This window comes from Rhodotorula paludigena, assembly GCF_050403205.1.
Source record: "Rhodotorula paludigena JCM10292 DNA, Rt_paludigena_JCM10292v1_ctg12, whole genome shotgun sequence".
Taxonomy (NCBI): Eukaryota; Fungi; Basidiomycota; class Microbotryomycetes; order Sporidiobolales; family Sporidiobolaceae; genus Rhodotorula; species Rhodotorula paludigena.
In genome coordinates, this window is record NW_027481446.1 from 40,389 (window position 1) to 54,565 (window position 14,177).

The 14,177-nt window shown below is 64.9% G+C and overlaps 6 protein-coding genes across 6 annotated transcripts; 3 read left to right on the forward strand and 3 right to left on the reverse strand.

Moving 5' to 3' along the window:
* Positions 1-475: 475 nt before the first annotated feature.
* JCM10292_001057 (uncharacterized protein) lies at positions 476-1,645 on the forward strand (the record flags this gene model as incomplete). The annotated part of the gene is made up of 1 exon (XM_076647914.1): positions 476-1,645. The coding sequence occupies one exon, from the start codon at positions 476-478 to the stop codon at positions 1,643-1,645; it is 1,170 nt and encodes a 389-aa protein (XP_076506423.1).
* Positions 1,646-1,885: 240 nt separating this feature from the next.
* GTT1 (bifunctional glutathione transferase/peroxidase) lies at positions 1,886-2,795 on the reverse strand (the record flags this gene model as incomplete). The annotated part of the gene is made up of 3 exons (XM_076647915.1): positions 1,886-2,046; positions 2,107-2,562; positions 2,696-2,795. The coding sequence occupies 3 exons, from the start codon at positions 2,793-2,795 to the stop codon at positions 1,886-1,888; spliced, it is 717 nt and encodes a 238-aa protein (XP_076506424.1).
* A 274-nt stretch (positions 2,796-3,069) lies between these two features.
* JCM10292_001059 (uncharacterized protein) lies at positions 3,070-7,026 on the reverse strand (the record flags this gene model as incomplete). Its single annotated transcript, XM_076647916.1, has 4 exons — positions 3,070-4,700; positions 4,756-4,973; positions 5,030-6,341; positions 6,396-7,026. 4 exons carry the CDS (start codon positions 7,024-7,026, stop codon positions 3,070-3,072), a joined length of 3,792 nt encoding a protein of 1,263 aa, XP_076506425.1.
* A 566-nt stretch (positions 7,027-7,592) lies between these two features.
* Positions 7,593-9,616, reverse strand: JCM10292_001060 (uncharacterized protein; the record flags this gene model as incomplete). The annotated part of the gene is made up of 5 exons (XM_076647917.1): positions 7,593-8,715; positions 8,772-9,079; positions 9,137-9,237; positions 9,311-9,373; positions 9,427-9,616. The coding sequence occupies 5 exons, from the start codon at positions 9,614-9,616 to the stop codon at positions 7,593-7,595; spliced, it is 1,785 nt and encodes a 594-aa protein (XP_076506426.1).
* A 440-nt stretch (positions 9,617-10,056) lies between these two features.
* On the forward strand, positions 10,057-11,761 carry JCM10292_001061 (uncharacterized protein; the record flags this gene model as incomplete). Its single annotated transcript, XM_076647918.1, has 3 exons — positions 10,057-10,120; positions 10,177-11,455; positions 11,530-11,761. 3 exons carry the CDS (start codon positions 10,057-10,059, stop codon positions 11,759-11,761), a joined length of 1,575 nt encoding a protein of 524 aa, XP_076506427.1.
* A 296-nt stretch (positions 11,762-12,057) lies between these two features.
* On the forward strand, positions 12,058-13,932 carry JCM10292_001062 (thiolase family protein; the record flags this gene model as incomplete). Its single annotated transcript, XM_076647919.1, has 11 exons — positions 12,058-12,138; positions 12,207-12,280; positions 12,379-12,477; positions 12,557-12,666; positions 12,732-12,834; positions 12,893-12,904; positions 12,960-13,048; positions 13,123-13,431; positions 13,489-13,556; positions 13,618-13,717; positions 13,787-13,932. The coding sequence occupies 11 exons, from the start codon at positions 12,058-12,060 to the stop codon at positions 13,930-13,932; spliced, it is 1,191 nt and encodes a 396-aa protein (XP_076506428.1).
* Between the last annotated feature and the right edge of the window lie 245 nt (positions 13,933-14,177).

The following is a 14,177-nucleotide window of genomic DNA, read 5'->3' on the forward strand; positions in this document are numbered from 1 at the left end:
GCCATTGTTGTGATTGTCATGCACATCTCGCGCAGCCTTTCGTGAACGCTTGTGCGAGAGAGAAGCCAGCCACCACAGGAGACTCACTGAGTCTGGCTCCAAGTCGCTCGTGCGCGCTGTCGCTTTTGGGTCCCTCGACGCCTGGTCAGCCACCCGCCTTCAGTGTAGGCGACGAGTGGTTTCTTTGCTTCGCCACGTGCTCTTGCTCGCTTGCTGTTTACGCCTAAAGAGCGCTCGGCGCTCGAGCCTCGCTGCCCGCTGACTCGCTGCGACTCCTGGCTGTCTCTCAAGAAAGGAAGAAGGGAGGAGCAGCTATTCAAGTCGCGCTACAGCCTGGTACGAGCCTCTGTTGGCTCTTTTCGGCAAGTCCGCGCTTGTCCGCTGTCGAGGCCGACGGAACCGCCGCATCCCCTCGCCTCTTCCCGCCTCCGCTTTCCTGCCCCCGCGTTCGCGCAGGGACTTGTACCGCGCACGAATGGACCCGCAGACGCCACAGCTGCGTGAGAGCAGCCGCTCCGTCGCGGCGACGTTGCCCGCCGAACTCCAGCGCCACATCTTTGACTGGGTCGTCTCGGACGAGCTGTTCGACCATCGCCAGCCCGGGAGCCTCACAGCACTGTGCCTTCTTAACAAGCACTGGCTTCCCGTCGGCCGCAAGTACTTGTACCGCTTCGTGCACCTCCAGTGGGGCATTTTCGAGCGAGACCCGGACAAGCTGCTCCAGTCGCTCGTCGCTCACCCGCACCTCTACGATAACATCCTTGAGATCTCGACCTTCTCGGGCCATCTTGCCGGCGCGCGCCAGCTCGAGGCCCTCGGCGGTGTCGTCGCCACGTGCCCGCACCTACGCGGCATGACCATCGGATTCGGCAGCGAGCACGCCGAGCACATTGCCGGCATTCTCTTTCAAGGCCAGGACAAGATCGAGCTGCTCGACCTCAAGGTCGAAATGACGACCGAACTTGTCGACGCCGTATGCTCCCTCGACAAGCTTACGCGCCTCGCCGTTGTCGGTGACTTTCCCGAGGCGACCTATGCGCCAGACTTTCGCCTCAAAGAGCTTGCTCTCCACGGCAAGATCAGCAATCTCGAGTTTCAAAACCTTGTGGGCTCTTCGCACGACTCGCTCGAGTACCTCCGCCTCCCCGTCTCGAGCGGCGCATTCGCTGTCGATCTGTCCGACCTGCATCGTCTCCGGCAACTCGTTCTCGAGAAGCATTGCGAGCCGTTCACGGCGTCCGACTGGCCGTTGGACCAGACGATCATCTTCCTCGGCCGCACGCTCCGCTCGGCCGCCAAACTTGCTTCGCTTAAGGTCATCAACTTCACTCGCGACGGCAACGGAGGCGCGTACTGGCCGAACTTTCTGAGCTGCGACGACCTCATCTGGGAGTCGCTCCCTCCGAGCCTCGAGCAGCTCTACCTCCGCCAGCTCACCGAGTCGATCGATCCGGCCAACATCGTCTCGTTCCTCGCCGACCGGTCCCTCGCGCCCGCGCTCAAGTTCCTCGGGCTGCAGGATCACGCCAGTGTGTGGCCTGCCGAGCTCAAGACGGAATTGGCCAAGGCCGCGGCGACGAGGAAGGGTCTCGAGGTGTTCTGGGCGCCGGAAGCAACGATCGAGGACGAGTGTTGCGTGATGTGAGACCCGTGAGGTATGCTACGCTTTCACCTGCCTTGCGCACCCGAGCTCACGGTTGACGCTTTCCGCTGCAGCAGGATGCGCATTTCCCGGAATAGTTCCACAGTTGACCGGAGACACAACTCGTCGCTCCGTCTGCCTGATTCAACCTGCTCCTCGATCCGCTTTCCAGGCGCTGTGCTCCGAGCCAAGAAGATCAAAGAGAGATTGCGGTCTGAGGTTTTCACGGGACAGGATTCTTGGCTACTGCATGAAGACGCTCAAATTGTTCTGGCCACCCGTCGTCTCGGCCTTCTTGTACGCCGCCCGCTCCTTGACTGCTGCATGCCACCGCGTGATGTTGGGATACTTGGACGACGGGACGGGGGCCACCTCGAGTCCTTCCGCAACGAACGACATCATGACTGGCGGACTTCAGTCAGTTACTGGCGTTGGAGAGCCTTGCCTGTGAGGATGTGACGCACTGTCTGCACCCGTGAGCTTCCCGCCTGCAAAGAACTCCTTGCCCTCGAGGCTCTGCTCGATGAAGGCAAAGTTGCTCTTGAGGCGGGGAAGGACAAACTGGCTCATGACGCCGCTCGCGACGGCGCTGACGAGCGGGCGCGCGAGCCACGGCGCCTGCTTCGGCATCTGGGCGAAGATCATGGAGAGCAAAAGCGGGAACATGCCACTCCCTTCGGCCCAGTGGAGCCAGAGGAGGTAGTCGGCCCTTGCCCCGAGGTCACTCGACGACGCCGGGACCGAGAGTTGCTCGCTGCCGTAACGCTCGATGAGGAACTCGACGATGGCACCCGACTCGGCGACCGTGATGGTCTGCCCGTTGTCGGTGATGACAGCGACGGGCGACTTTCCGAGCGGGTGTACCTCGCGCAGTTCATCGGGCGCGAGCAGCGTCTTTGGGTCGCGCTTGTAGTGCTTGACTGCGCGAGTGCATCCTCGCCAGCGCAGAAGGGCGATGAAGTGGTCCAGTGAGAAGCCGGACGAGAGGAGGGAAGTGGGGGAGGAGACAGCGTCAGCAGGAGTTGCGAGGGCAACCGGGCACTGCGCGCGCACCCTCGTACGGCAAGCCAAGCTCCTCCAGCAGCCAGACGACGCGCTGGGCGCGCGAGTGTTCGAGCCAGTGGATTACGATCTTCGGGGACGACGACGACATTGCGGCGGGTTCAGGCGGCGTGGCAAGGTGCGACTGCACTTGCGAGAGACGAGAAGGAGCAGCCGTGATGGGCAGAGTCGAACAGTGCGACTGTTCGGAGTGGGAGAAGAGAAGCCTCCCTCCCTCTTCTTCACCTACGCCGGCTAACGAACGTCGCCGGCCGAGCCTGTCCACAAAGTCCGAGGTGATAGCGGGAGGATCGATGTGTACAATGCAACAGAGCACAGAAGCCAACAGCAACGTCTTCGAGACCCGTCTATCGCCTCGCCTCGCCTCACCACGGGTTCTGCGCGTTGAGCGAGTCGCTCGCCTTCGTCGACCCGCCGCTGCTTCCCCAGACCATCGAGCCCGCCGGGTCCGGCGCGTCGTCGTTCTTCCGCGCCGTGCTCTTGGCGGGCGCACCCCACGGCGTGAAAGACCCGTCGTCGCCGCCGAAAGTGAAGGAGGCCGCCTCGTCGAGCGACGGCGCGGAGGCAAATGAAAAGGAAGGGCGGTCGTGCGTCGGCGTGATGTCGTCGCCTGACCGGACGAACCCGTTCGAGTCGCCGAACGCAAAAGAAGGGGTGTCGTCGGCGGGGGTCGCGATAGAAGGGAGGGACGGGAACGAGAAGGATGAGGCGTAATGGTCGTCCGGCAGCGAGACGGCTGACGAGCCCCAGGCAGACTCGCCGGTCATGCCAATCGAGGGAACCGCAGGTGGGGCCGTCGGGACCGTCTCGCCGTTCCACTGTCGCCGCAGCAGCTCGTGCGGGTCGAGCTCCTGGTCGAGCTGGCTGAGGTCGGTCTGCGGCGGTTCGGTGGGTGGAGGAGCGGAGGGCGCACGCGGAATGTCGGCGCCGGGTGGCACGTCGTGATGCGATGGTGCGGAAGCGGGAGGGAAGTCTTCAGGCGGGAGGCTGGCCGATCGCTCGGCGGCGGCAGGCTTCGGCAGCTGCGCGACCTCGGCGCGCAGCTTGCTGATGTCGAAGCTTGACGGGTCGTGTTCGACGGCGGGGGAGGGCGACGGTGCAGGAGAGTCGGATGCGGAGACTTCGCTGCTTGGCCGTGCAGAGCGGTCCGCCTTGGGGTCGTCCGTGCCCTTCTCGCTCGAAGCTGACTCATCCGCTGTCGATGCGAGCGACAGGCTCGACGCGCTGCGCCCGCCCGTCGAAGACACTCCCGCGCGGTCCGACTTGTGCAACGAAGCGCTCGACGACGTGGACAACCGCGGCGGGAGGTCGTACTCCTCGTGCGAAGTCGAGCGCGACATGGGCTGCGAATCGCTGCCGCCTGCGGCATTTGTCTTCTTGCGGCGGAAGATGCCGAGACCTCTGCGCTCCTTTCTCAGGCGGCGCTCCTCCTCTTCCTCCTTCGTGAGGACCTCACGGTCCGGTGCGTCCGGGTCGAGGTCGGGCTCGTCAAAGTGGTCGGCCGTCACCTTGAAGCCGACGTACTGAAGCAGCTTGGGCATCTTCGGGCGGTAGCTCAGGTGGCCCTCAAGGATATGCGTCACGTCGACGTTCTCCAGGTCGGGCACGAGCTCGATCGGTCGCAGGCCGGCGACGGTCTGCAAGCCGCCCGTCGTGGCGCGGAACAGGTAGCCCAAGACCCAGTCGTTCATGGCGAACCCGTTGACGAAGCGACCGGAGACGACGCCTCGGACTTCGCGCCAAACTTTGCGCGAGGCCGTCACCGTCGCGCCGAAGAGGCAGACCTCCTGGACGACGCCGAACGCCTTGCGCTTGGCGAGTTCGACGAGCGCGAAGAAAATGACTCGCGCGCCGAGCGAGTAGCCGACGAGCGAGACGGGACGGACGCCGAGACGGCGGTTCAGCAGGATGTCGGCGAGGACGGCGCCAGCTTGTACGGCTCGGTCGAGTGCGTTCGACCACGGGTTATCGATGAGGTAGGAGAGCTTGGTGAGCACTGTATGCCAAGCGTCAGCGGTATACCGAGGCGAAGCAGCGGAAGCTCGGCGCACTCATCGGCCACTGCAACGCGCTCATCAAGGCGGTCATGACGGTCGCGGCAAGCACCTGCTGTCCGGCTTGCGTGAGAACTTCAGACGTGAGGATCTTGAGCGCATTGCCCGTGTCGCCCATCATCTCGGGCTCCCACAGGATCGACAGGACGTCGCCCATGACGGGGTCGATGGTGCTGAAGGGCAGGCGGATGTCGTCGCGTGGACCATTCATGAAGCTGAAGACAAAGTGAATTAGGCGCTGTTCGCGTGGATAACTCGGCGAAGTACGCACCCGGGAACGGTGATGAAGAAGTTGACCCGCTTGTTGTTGTGCAGCGGCTGCACTTCGAACGTCTTGACGTGCCTCGTCCTCCGCGCCATGGCCTTGCCGCCAATCGTTGCGCCCGTGAGCGTCGCTCCGGACGAGATGATGGCTGCGCCGCCTGCGCCGGCCAGGAAGCCCGACGTGCCGGTCACGCCGACGGTCGTGAGCGCTGCGCCGAGGCCGGCGCCGATGACGGGTGCGAGGAGGCCAGCCGAGAGGCCGATGACGAGACCACCGCCGACGGTAGCGAGGCCCATCATGAGATAGCGCTTCTGCTTGTCCTTCAAGCGGCGACCCTCGAGCACCTCTTCGTGCTTCTTCTCCTTAACAGCCTCCTGAATCTCGAGCGCCTCGGTGAGGCGCCGCTCGAACCGCACGACGTCCATCCACTCGAGGCCGAGCTTGTCGGCCATGCGTCCAAGAAGGACGCGTGAGCGCGCGTCGTAGACGGAGTCGGCGATGAGGGCGAGGAAAAGGTCGCAAAGAATCGTCCACCGGATGTCGAGCGTGACGGTCTTGTCGAGGTGGTTGATCGTCTGCGAGACGCCGGGAAGAGAGGAGGGGAGGGGAGAGAAGAGGCCGTCGGGTTGTCGGTTGTCCGGCTGGTCGTCGTAGGTGGGTGGAGGTGCGGGAGATGTGGCTCGGGGCGTCGAAGGTTCCTCGACCGCATCGGCGGCGGCGGGCGGAAGAGAGAGGTCGGATGCTGATTCGGATGCGGAAGGGTAATCTGGCGCAGGCGGAGAAGGGTTGGAAGGAGCGAGAGTAGGAGTCGGGGCCTCGTCGAGTGCGCTGCCAATGTCGGCGCCTCCCTCGCCGTCATCGAAAGCGTCAAAAGTCCGTCGAGTATGTCGACTCGGCGTACCCGGTGAGCGTACGGATTGAGGCGAGCGAGGCGAACCTCCCGGTGACCGCAAGGCCGCCTCGCTCGTTCTTCGCTCAATCTTGCGCACCTCGCGCTTGACGTACCCCAGTGGCGGATCACGGTCCCCTTCGTCCCCTTCCTGCCCAAGCGCGAGGTCCCCTAACCGCTCCTCCATGTCCTGCGCCGCCTCGACCTCCTCAACCCGCCGCCGCTTCTGCTCCTCTTCTCGGAAACGCTTCTCCTCATCGGCCTTGCGCCCCACCTCCGACTCTAGCGCGATGTCACCTTCTTGCGCTGCGAGCTCGGCGGCTTCGGGGTCGTAATCAGGGTTGTCGACGGTGTAGGTTGTGACGAGCGAAGGAACGAGGTCCTCAGAGGTGACGCCGTGTTCTGCGAGCTGCTCGATCATGCGTTGCTCTGCGGACAGAGGCAGTGAGCATGAAGTCCCTCATGAACGAAAGGGACACGTACCGGCGCTGTCGACCTCCATGTGGCGATACAGGCGGCCCATGATCTTGTTGGCCCAATTCTGGCAGCTCTCGCGCGCAGGCTCGAGCTCCTTCGCGCCTTTCGCGGCAAGCGCGAGTCCCTGGACCATCTCGCGCGCGACGAGGCGACACAGGCCGACGTAGGCTATGCGCTGCCCTTCGGAGAGGAGCGTCTTGGTCTGCTGCATCTGGGACAGCGGCGTCATGCTCGTCTCCTCGTTGAAGAGGTACTGCGTCCGCATCGACACCTCGTTCTCGTCCGGGTCGTCGTCGAGTTCGAGCCTCGTGTAGTCCATCTCGTCGAGGTCCCCCTTCTCTCGCAGACCCGCCGTCGCGCCCTCCTCGCCCGCGTCGACGAGCCGCCCCGTGGCATTGCCCGTCGCGCCGCCGGGGGCCATGGTCGAGTAGCCGGGGATGTTGGGCGAGTCTGGCACGTGGCGACTGGGCCTAGCAGCGAGGGTGCGCTTCGGCGCATCGGTCGACGACTCGGCATCGAGGCGGCGCGGTGCCGCGGCGGGCGGGGCGTCAAAGATGGACTTGGGCGCGAGCGCATCCGCCGAGCGGAGGACAGGCATGTCTTCCCAGCCGTCGTCGTCCCAGATGTCGGCCGACATGGCGCCCTGCGCACACACACGCGAGCGAGCGAGGTCAAGACGAGGCGGAGTGCGAGACGGACCCGTTGCAGACGCACCGCTTGTGTAGCTGGCGCCAGTCAGTGCAGGTGGGAGCTCTGCGCGCTTGCTAGCGTCTGCACAGAGACGCGAAAGCGAGGATTGCTCGGCGACGAGGTCGAGGTGTGGGGGCGACGAGCGAGAGTTGCGAGCAGCGCAGGCTAGCGCGGCAGAGCGATGCGCAATACTCGTGCCAAGGGCTCGTCGACGCTCTCCTGCACGCGTCTGCAGTCGCCGCCGAGCTTAAGGCGAGTTGCTCGCCTGCACGCGCCCTCGACGACGTCTCGCGTCGCAGCCGGCACATTTCCGCTATCCCTCTTCCTGTGCCAGCACTCCATCGATGCGACCGTGTTGATGAACTCACAAACTCGAGCGAGCCGTTCCTCGGATTCGCGTGTGTGCGGCCCGAGGTCTTCTCCCGCACCGAGAGAAAACGAGCTTTGCGAGAAGACATACAACAACTGCTCTTCCTCCTTACCCGTACACAGTCTCGACCCTGCAAGGACGCATCACGACGCCCGAGCGTCCATTGCGCCCGCGCCGACGCCGAGTCCCATCGCTCGAAAGCGATCCTCGAGCGCATCGACGTTGGGCATGACGCGTCGGAGCAGCGCGCGCTTCTCGTCCTCTGTGCGCGTGTGCCTCGGCCGCTTCTGCGACTGCGGCGGTAGCGAGAACGTCGGCGGAGCGAGGGAGGAGAGGGATGAGGTCGGGCGAGAGGGGCGGGAGGAGGTGGTCGAAGCTGACGACGCGGCGCTTGACGCGCGGGAAGAGGGACCATGGCCCAGCCCGACAGCCGACCTCGATCGGGCATGCGAGGGTCTTGCGCGCGTGCTCGCGGAGGACGAGGAGGAGGAGGAGGAAGGGAGCGGCGGCGGGGGCATCTCTTCGGCGTCGCTGCTACCCTTGGACAGCCGGATGCGGCTTTCTCGTCGCGTCTCGATGGGCAGGAATGGTGACTCAGGGACGGCGGCGGCGGCAATTCCAGTCGAGCGCGAGATGGACGTGACCGACTGGGTGCGTCGGTGGCTTTGCCGAGGGGAAGGCGGTACTGAATCAGATGTCGACGGGCGAGGCGATCGTGCCGCGCGCGGGGTGATCACAGCGTCCTCTTCCGACTGTGATGCGCGCGACAAGCTAGTCCTGGGCTGAAGGCGCGAGGTCGAGCGAGGAATGGAAGGGCTCGAGGGCGGGAGGCGCGGGCTCGCTGCGAGTGACGCCGACAGGCGGGGGGAAGGAGCGGGAGACGGTGTGGGCTCTCTTGCGAGGGAAGAAAGCGAGATCAGGCTCTGTGAGCGCTTGTGTCGCAACTGGCGGGGTGTGCGGGAAGGCGACGATTCGCGCGACGAGGTGGAGGTGCGGGCTGAACGAGCCGACGGAGAGAAGGGCGTGCGGTCGTCCGACCCGTATGACGAGTGCGGGCGCGCCTTTTGCGGCGTCTGCGGGACAAAGTCGGCTGCCGTGGCGAGGAGATGCGGCAGGTTTGACGACTCGGCAAAGATGCGCGAGTCGTACGTCGACGCGGCTGCACTCGACCCGCTCGAGAATGACGACTCGGGCGAGGGTGGTGCTGCCGCTGTGAAAGAGGATTCCGGGAGAAGGTAGTAGTAGAGAAGCTCAATGGCTTTGATGCTGTCGGAGGCAGGGGAGTCAGCGAGACGCGGTGGAGGGAGAAGAACGCATCTCACCGAACAACATGCTCGGCACTTTTGTCCTTAAGGACTTTGACGACCGCTGCCAGGCCGTCCAGCTCTTCGAAGACGCGCATGTTCTTCGGTCGGTCGACGAGCGTGCACAGCAAGGTGTCCAGGACAGCGAGGGCGAGCGGTGTTGTCGTAGCCGGATGTGCAGACGCAGCAGAAGATCGTGAAGCTAGGTTCGGCGACGAGTACGGCGAAGGCGGAAACAAGACAGGTGAGGGGAAGGGAGCGGGCGACGAGAGGTGCGGCGAGAAAGGATGGCTGGGCCGGGTCATGTCAAGTACGGCGAGAAGATACTGCGATACCAAAGTCAGCACGTAGATCTCTGTGGATTGCTGAGCTGGAAAGCACACCTCGAGGCTGCTTCGCCGACCAAAGAGGCGTTGGCTTGGGCGATGCAAGAGGAGGAGGCCCTGGATCAGTCGCAGACAGCGTAGAATATTGTCGCCCGTCTCTGCAGCGTATTCGACGGGCACCACGAAGCCTGTCAGCCGTCAACAGCGCCTGCAAGTACTCCTGTAACGGACCTGCTCCTGCCGTCGGTTGTTTGGTGAGGATTCGGCCGAGCCATTCGAGCAGCGTTGCGGTCGCTGTAGACCCCTGGTCAGCTCCGTAGGCCTACAGAACGCGGGAACGCACTCACTGTTGCGATGGAAAGAGTCCTGATGTCGCAGGAACGCGTCGAGAAGCGAGTGGTGCGGGTCGAGGGCAAGCGAGGCCACGAGACGCTCAAGATCCGCGAAGGCAGCAGCGTGCTGTGTTGGGTCAGACTTGAGAGAAAGCAACGAGTCGCTCGCGGCGCTCAGCGTCGCCTTGAGCGAGCGCGCCGCCATGCCGCACAGGACAACCTTCGGATGTTGACGAACGACGTCGACGTCGCCTCGGTCCAGGCGGCCTCGAAGTGCTTTCGGGAGCATGACAGTAGCATCAGTAACGCTCGTCCGCGTCCGACTGCTGTCTTAAGGCTCGCTGCTCTCGAAAGCCCTCATCAGCTGCTTCCGCGCGGAAGCAGTCACGACAGCGAGCATGCCTCCCTGAGAGGTGCGCAGGACCCGGAAGCGCTGCAAGAGAGTTGCTCCTGTCCTACCACGGCCTAGGCCACCCGGCCTTACGGTTGACTCGCGCTTGCTCGTCACGACACCACCACCCGCCTCGCTCTGGTCCGCCCCACATCGCCTTGCCCGCCTTCTATTCCCTTACGAAAGACTGCAGGGCTGTGCTGTGCACCTCAGAGCTGCTCAGGACCCCGCTCAGTACCGCCCACGGCGCACACATGTCGACTACGCGGAGGGTGCTCTCCGGAACCTCGGCCCTCCTCAACTGCCTGACAGCAGGCGGTGCGTTCGTTCCCAGGCTGTGCCGCCGTAGGCGCTGATGTAGACAACGCGTGCAGCCCCCTTCACCTTCCCGCTGTGGTCTCCCTCGCTCGAGCGCGTCCTCCACCTCTCGGCTGCGCAGCTCAACCTCGTGGCCAGCGCCGCCATCCTGGGCGAGTATGCCCTCGCGGCCTACTTTGGCGCGCTCTGTGACCGGCGAGGGCCCGGCGCTGTGTCCTTCGTCGCCTCGGCCCTCTTCGCCATCGGCTTCTCCCTCCTCAGCTGGCGGTATCGGGTGGGCCTCGCGGCAGACTACGAACCCTGGCAAGGCGAGTGGGCGGTCCTCGCCGCATGCTGGTCCGTCGTCGGCTGCGGCACCGCAGGGTCCTACTTCAGCGGTGTCATATCATCGACCAAGTCGGCTCCGGCGAGGCATTCCGGTTTCGCCATCGCCGTGCCGTGCGCCGTCTTTGGCTTGTCGCCCCTCGCTCTGTCCGCCATTGCCTCTTTCTTCACGTGGGAAACCAAGACGACGTCGAGCGGCGACGATCTCGACGTCGCTGGCTATCTAGCCTGCCTCGGAGTCGTCCTCACCCTGGTCAACCTCGCTGGCGGCTTGCTCATCAAGGAGCTGCCCTGGGACGACAACATCGACAAGGTGCTCGTCGACGCTGTCGAACCTTTCGACCGTGAGCGCCTCGCCGCCGTCGAAGGCTCCGACTCGGGTTTTGTCGCCTCGTGCGCCTCGACCTTCGCCGAGCCCGCCACCGAGCGCACGAGCCTGCTGCAGCGGAGTGCGACGGCGACGCCCGAACCTCCAGCCGAGAGCGAGTCGCTCCGCTCGTTCGCGTCGACCGCGTCGTTCTGGCTGCTTGGCGCCGTCATCTTCCTCTCGACCGGCCCCGCCGAGATGTACATGGCCTCGCTAGGGTCGATACTGTCGTCACTCGCGCCCCGCTCCTTCCCGCGCGACGCACCGAGCAACGCGCTCGCGCTGCGCAAGCGGCACATCGCCCTGCTCGCGATCGTCAATACCGCGTGGCGCCTCGTCGTTGGCGCCGCGTCCGACTACCTTGCCGCGCCATCCTCCTCGACCGCGCACCTCGGGACCGACGGCTCCGTCAAGCCGCGCGCGAGCTGGCGACGCCACGTGCGCCTCATCTTCGTCCTCGGCGCGTGCGTCCTCCTCACGGCCGCGTACGGCTGGGGCGCGACGGGTCTGGCGGCGCCCGCGGGTCTCTGGGTTGTCACGGCCGCGACGGCCGTGTCGTACGGGACGGTGTTCACGCTCACGCCGGCGCTGGTCAGGACGAGGTGGAGCGTCGCCGACTTTGGGCGCAACTGGGGGCTCCTGACGTGCGTACTCTTCCTTTGACACTTGCGCGGGGTGAAGATGCGTGGACTGATCGTGTCGATATGCACCCTCCCAGCTGGTTCTCGGCCCTCGGCTCGCTCCTCTTCACCCCGCTGTTCGGCCTCCTGCGCGACCTCGCCTCGTCGCGCGGTCCCACCGGCGACGACGGCGACAGCGACGTGGCCACGTGCATCGGTCCGCGCTGCTACCGCCCGATCTTTGCGCTCTCGAGCGTAAGCGCCGCGCTGGCTGCGGTGCTCGTCTGTGTCCTCGCGAGGCGGTGGTCCCGTAGGACGTGGTCGCTGTAGACCACCCCCTTCCCTGGCATCAGCCTCGTCCTGTTCTTTCTCGACCTGTAGAGCTTGTCCTGTTGTTGATCTTCCTGCACTCGATATCTTCGTCGCCCTCGTTAAAAGGAGTCCGCTGGCGCTCTCGACATCCTCGTCTCGTCTTTTTGAAGAGACTTGAAGTCGGTCCTGAAAGTGTGCATGTGACTAGCCGTATGCCTTGTCCTCGGTCTGCACTTGTCGAGGAGAAGCGAGGCGGCCGGGAGCTCGAGGTTGCCGGCTGCTTCGCTCGCTCGCTCTCGTCGCTCTCGACAAGCATGGCCGTCTACATCGCGAGCGCCCGCAGGACCGCCTTTGGAGCCTTTGGTGGCGCACTCAAGTCGCTCACAGCTTCCCAGGCGCGTCCCCTCGTCCTCGCACGCCTCGACGGGCTGCTGACGCCCCCCACTCGGCTCGCCGCTCGCAGCTCGGTGGCCACGCAGCGAAGGCGGCGTTGCAGGACTTGCCCGAGGGCACGCAGGTCGACTCGGTCATCTTTGGGTGCGCCCAGCTCTGCCGCTCCTGCCGAGCTGCCGGCGGGGCTGACCTGGCCAGAGTTGCCCGTGATTTCCACCCGTCCGCCTCTTTCCCGCTCGCAGCCAAGTCTTGTACTCAGACCCGTCTGCTGCCTACCTCGCAAGGCACGTCGGCCACCTCGCAGGCGTGCCCGTCGACGTTCCCGCTCTTACCGTCAACAGGTGCGCACGCCTCCCTGCTGCCGCCATTGGACAAGATCACCCTTGGCGAGCCTTGCTGAACCGGGATCGACATTTGCAGGCTCTGCGGCAGTGGCTTCCAGGCCGTCATAAATGCCGCGCAGGAGATCAAGCTCGGCGAGGCCAACGTCGTCCTTACGGGCGGAACCGACAACATGTCGCTCTCGCCGTGTGCGTCTCACCTTCTTCTTCCTTTCAGCCCGCATGCCTTGCTTATACACACCCCTTGGCTGCAGATACGCTCTCGGGTTCATCTCGCTTTGGCAACAAGTACGGCGTCGACCTCAAGCTCGAGGACTCGCTCGCGCAGGCGCTGACGGACCGCGTGCCGAACCCGACGTGCGTCTTCGACTCTCGAACTATAGAGAGCTCTTCGCTGACATGGTATGACATGCAGGCCGATGGGCATGTACGTTGCGCCCTCGAGCTCCGAGGGGTCCGGCTCACATTCGCTCGCCCCACAGCACGGCGGAGAACCTCGCCAAGAAGTACGGCATCACGCGCCAGCAGTGTGACGAGTACGCGCTGCAGAGCCAGAAGAGGTGGAAGGAGGGTGCGTCCCGGTTACTCTCGCTCTCGTCCTGAAATACCCTGCAGTATGGAGCTAACATGTGTGCGTCCGTACAGGCCTTGATGCCGGTGCCTTTGCCGCGGAGATCACTCCGGTCTCTCTCCCGCCCAAGAAGCGCGGCGGCGAGCCCATCTCCTTCTCGCAGGACGAGCACCCGCGCCCGCAGGCGACGCTCGAGCAGCTCGCCAAGCTCCCGCCCGTCTTTGCCAAGGACGGCACCGTCACGGCGGGCAACGCGAGTGGCATCTGCGACGGCGCGGCCGCGAACGTTGTCGTGAGCGAAGAGGCGGTCAAGCGCTACGGGATCAAGCCGCTCGCCAAGGTCGTCGCGTACCATGTCAACGCGGTCGAGCCTACCGTCATGGGTGCGCCGCGCGTTTGTGAGCGGGCAGTATCAGGAGACGCTGACGTCCGCGTTGCAGGCATAGGCCCCGTCGAGGGCATTCGCGGCGTGCTCAAGAAGGCGGGCATGACGATCGACGACATCGACGTGCGTCCCGCTTCGCACGCGTCGCCGCTTTCCTGTGCTGATCAGTTGCTGTCTGTCGCAGCTCTTCGACGTCAACGAGGCGTTTGCGGCGCAGTGGCTCGCGGTGCAGAAGGAGCTCGGCCTCCCGAACGAGAAGTCCAACGTGAACGGCGGTGCCATCGGTGCGTGACCCACTCGGCTTCTCCGCCCATCTCATCAGACTCTGATTCGGTTGCTTCCTCGCCGCGCAGCTCTCGGCCACCCGCTCGCAGCGTCGGGCGCGCGCATCACCAACAACCTGGTGCACAACCTGCACCGCCTCAACAAGCGGTTCGCGATCGGCTCGGCGTGCATTGGCGGTGGGCAGGCGACGACGATCCTGTTTGAGCGGGTGTAGCGCCGGGAGGGGGAGAGGGAGGGGTGTGCATCAGCTGCTTTTGACGTCTCGATACGACGAGGGTGCGAGTTCCGGTGGCATTGCTGGGCTCTCGAGAGTCGGCGAAGCTTCTGCAAGGCTCTGCTGGGAGTGTAGACGCGCTCGAGCGGCTGCACGGGCAGTGGTGCGAGATGTCAACGCGCGCCGAGTTGCTCTTGCGGTGGCGACGCGCGCCCGACGCGGCTCGACCCGTCGCCGCCGTGTTT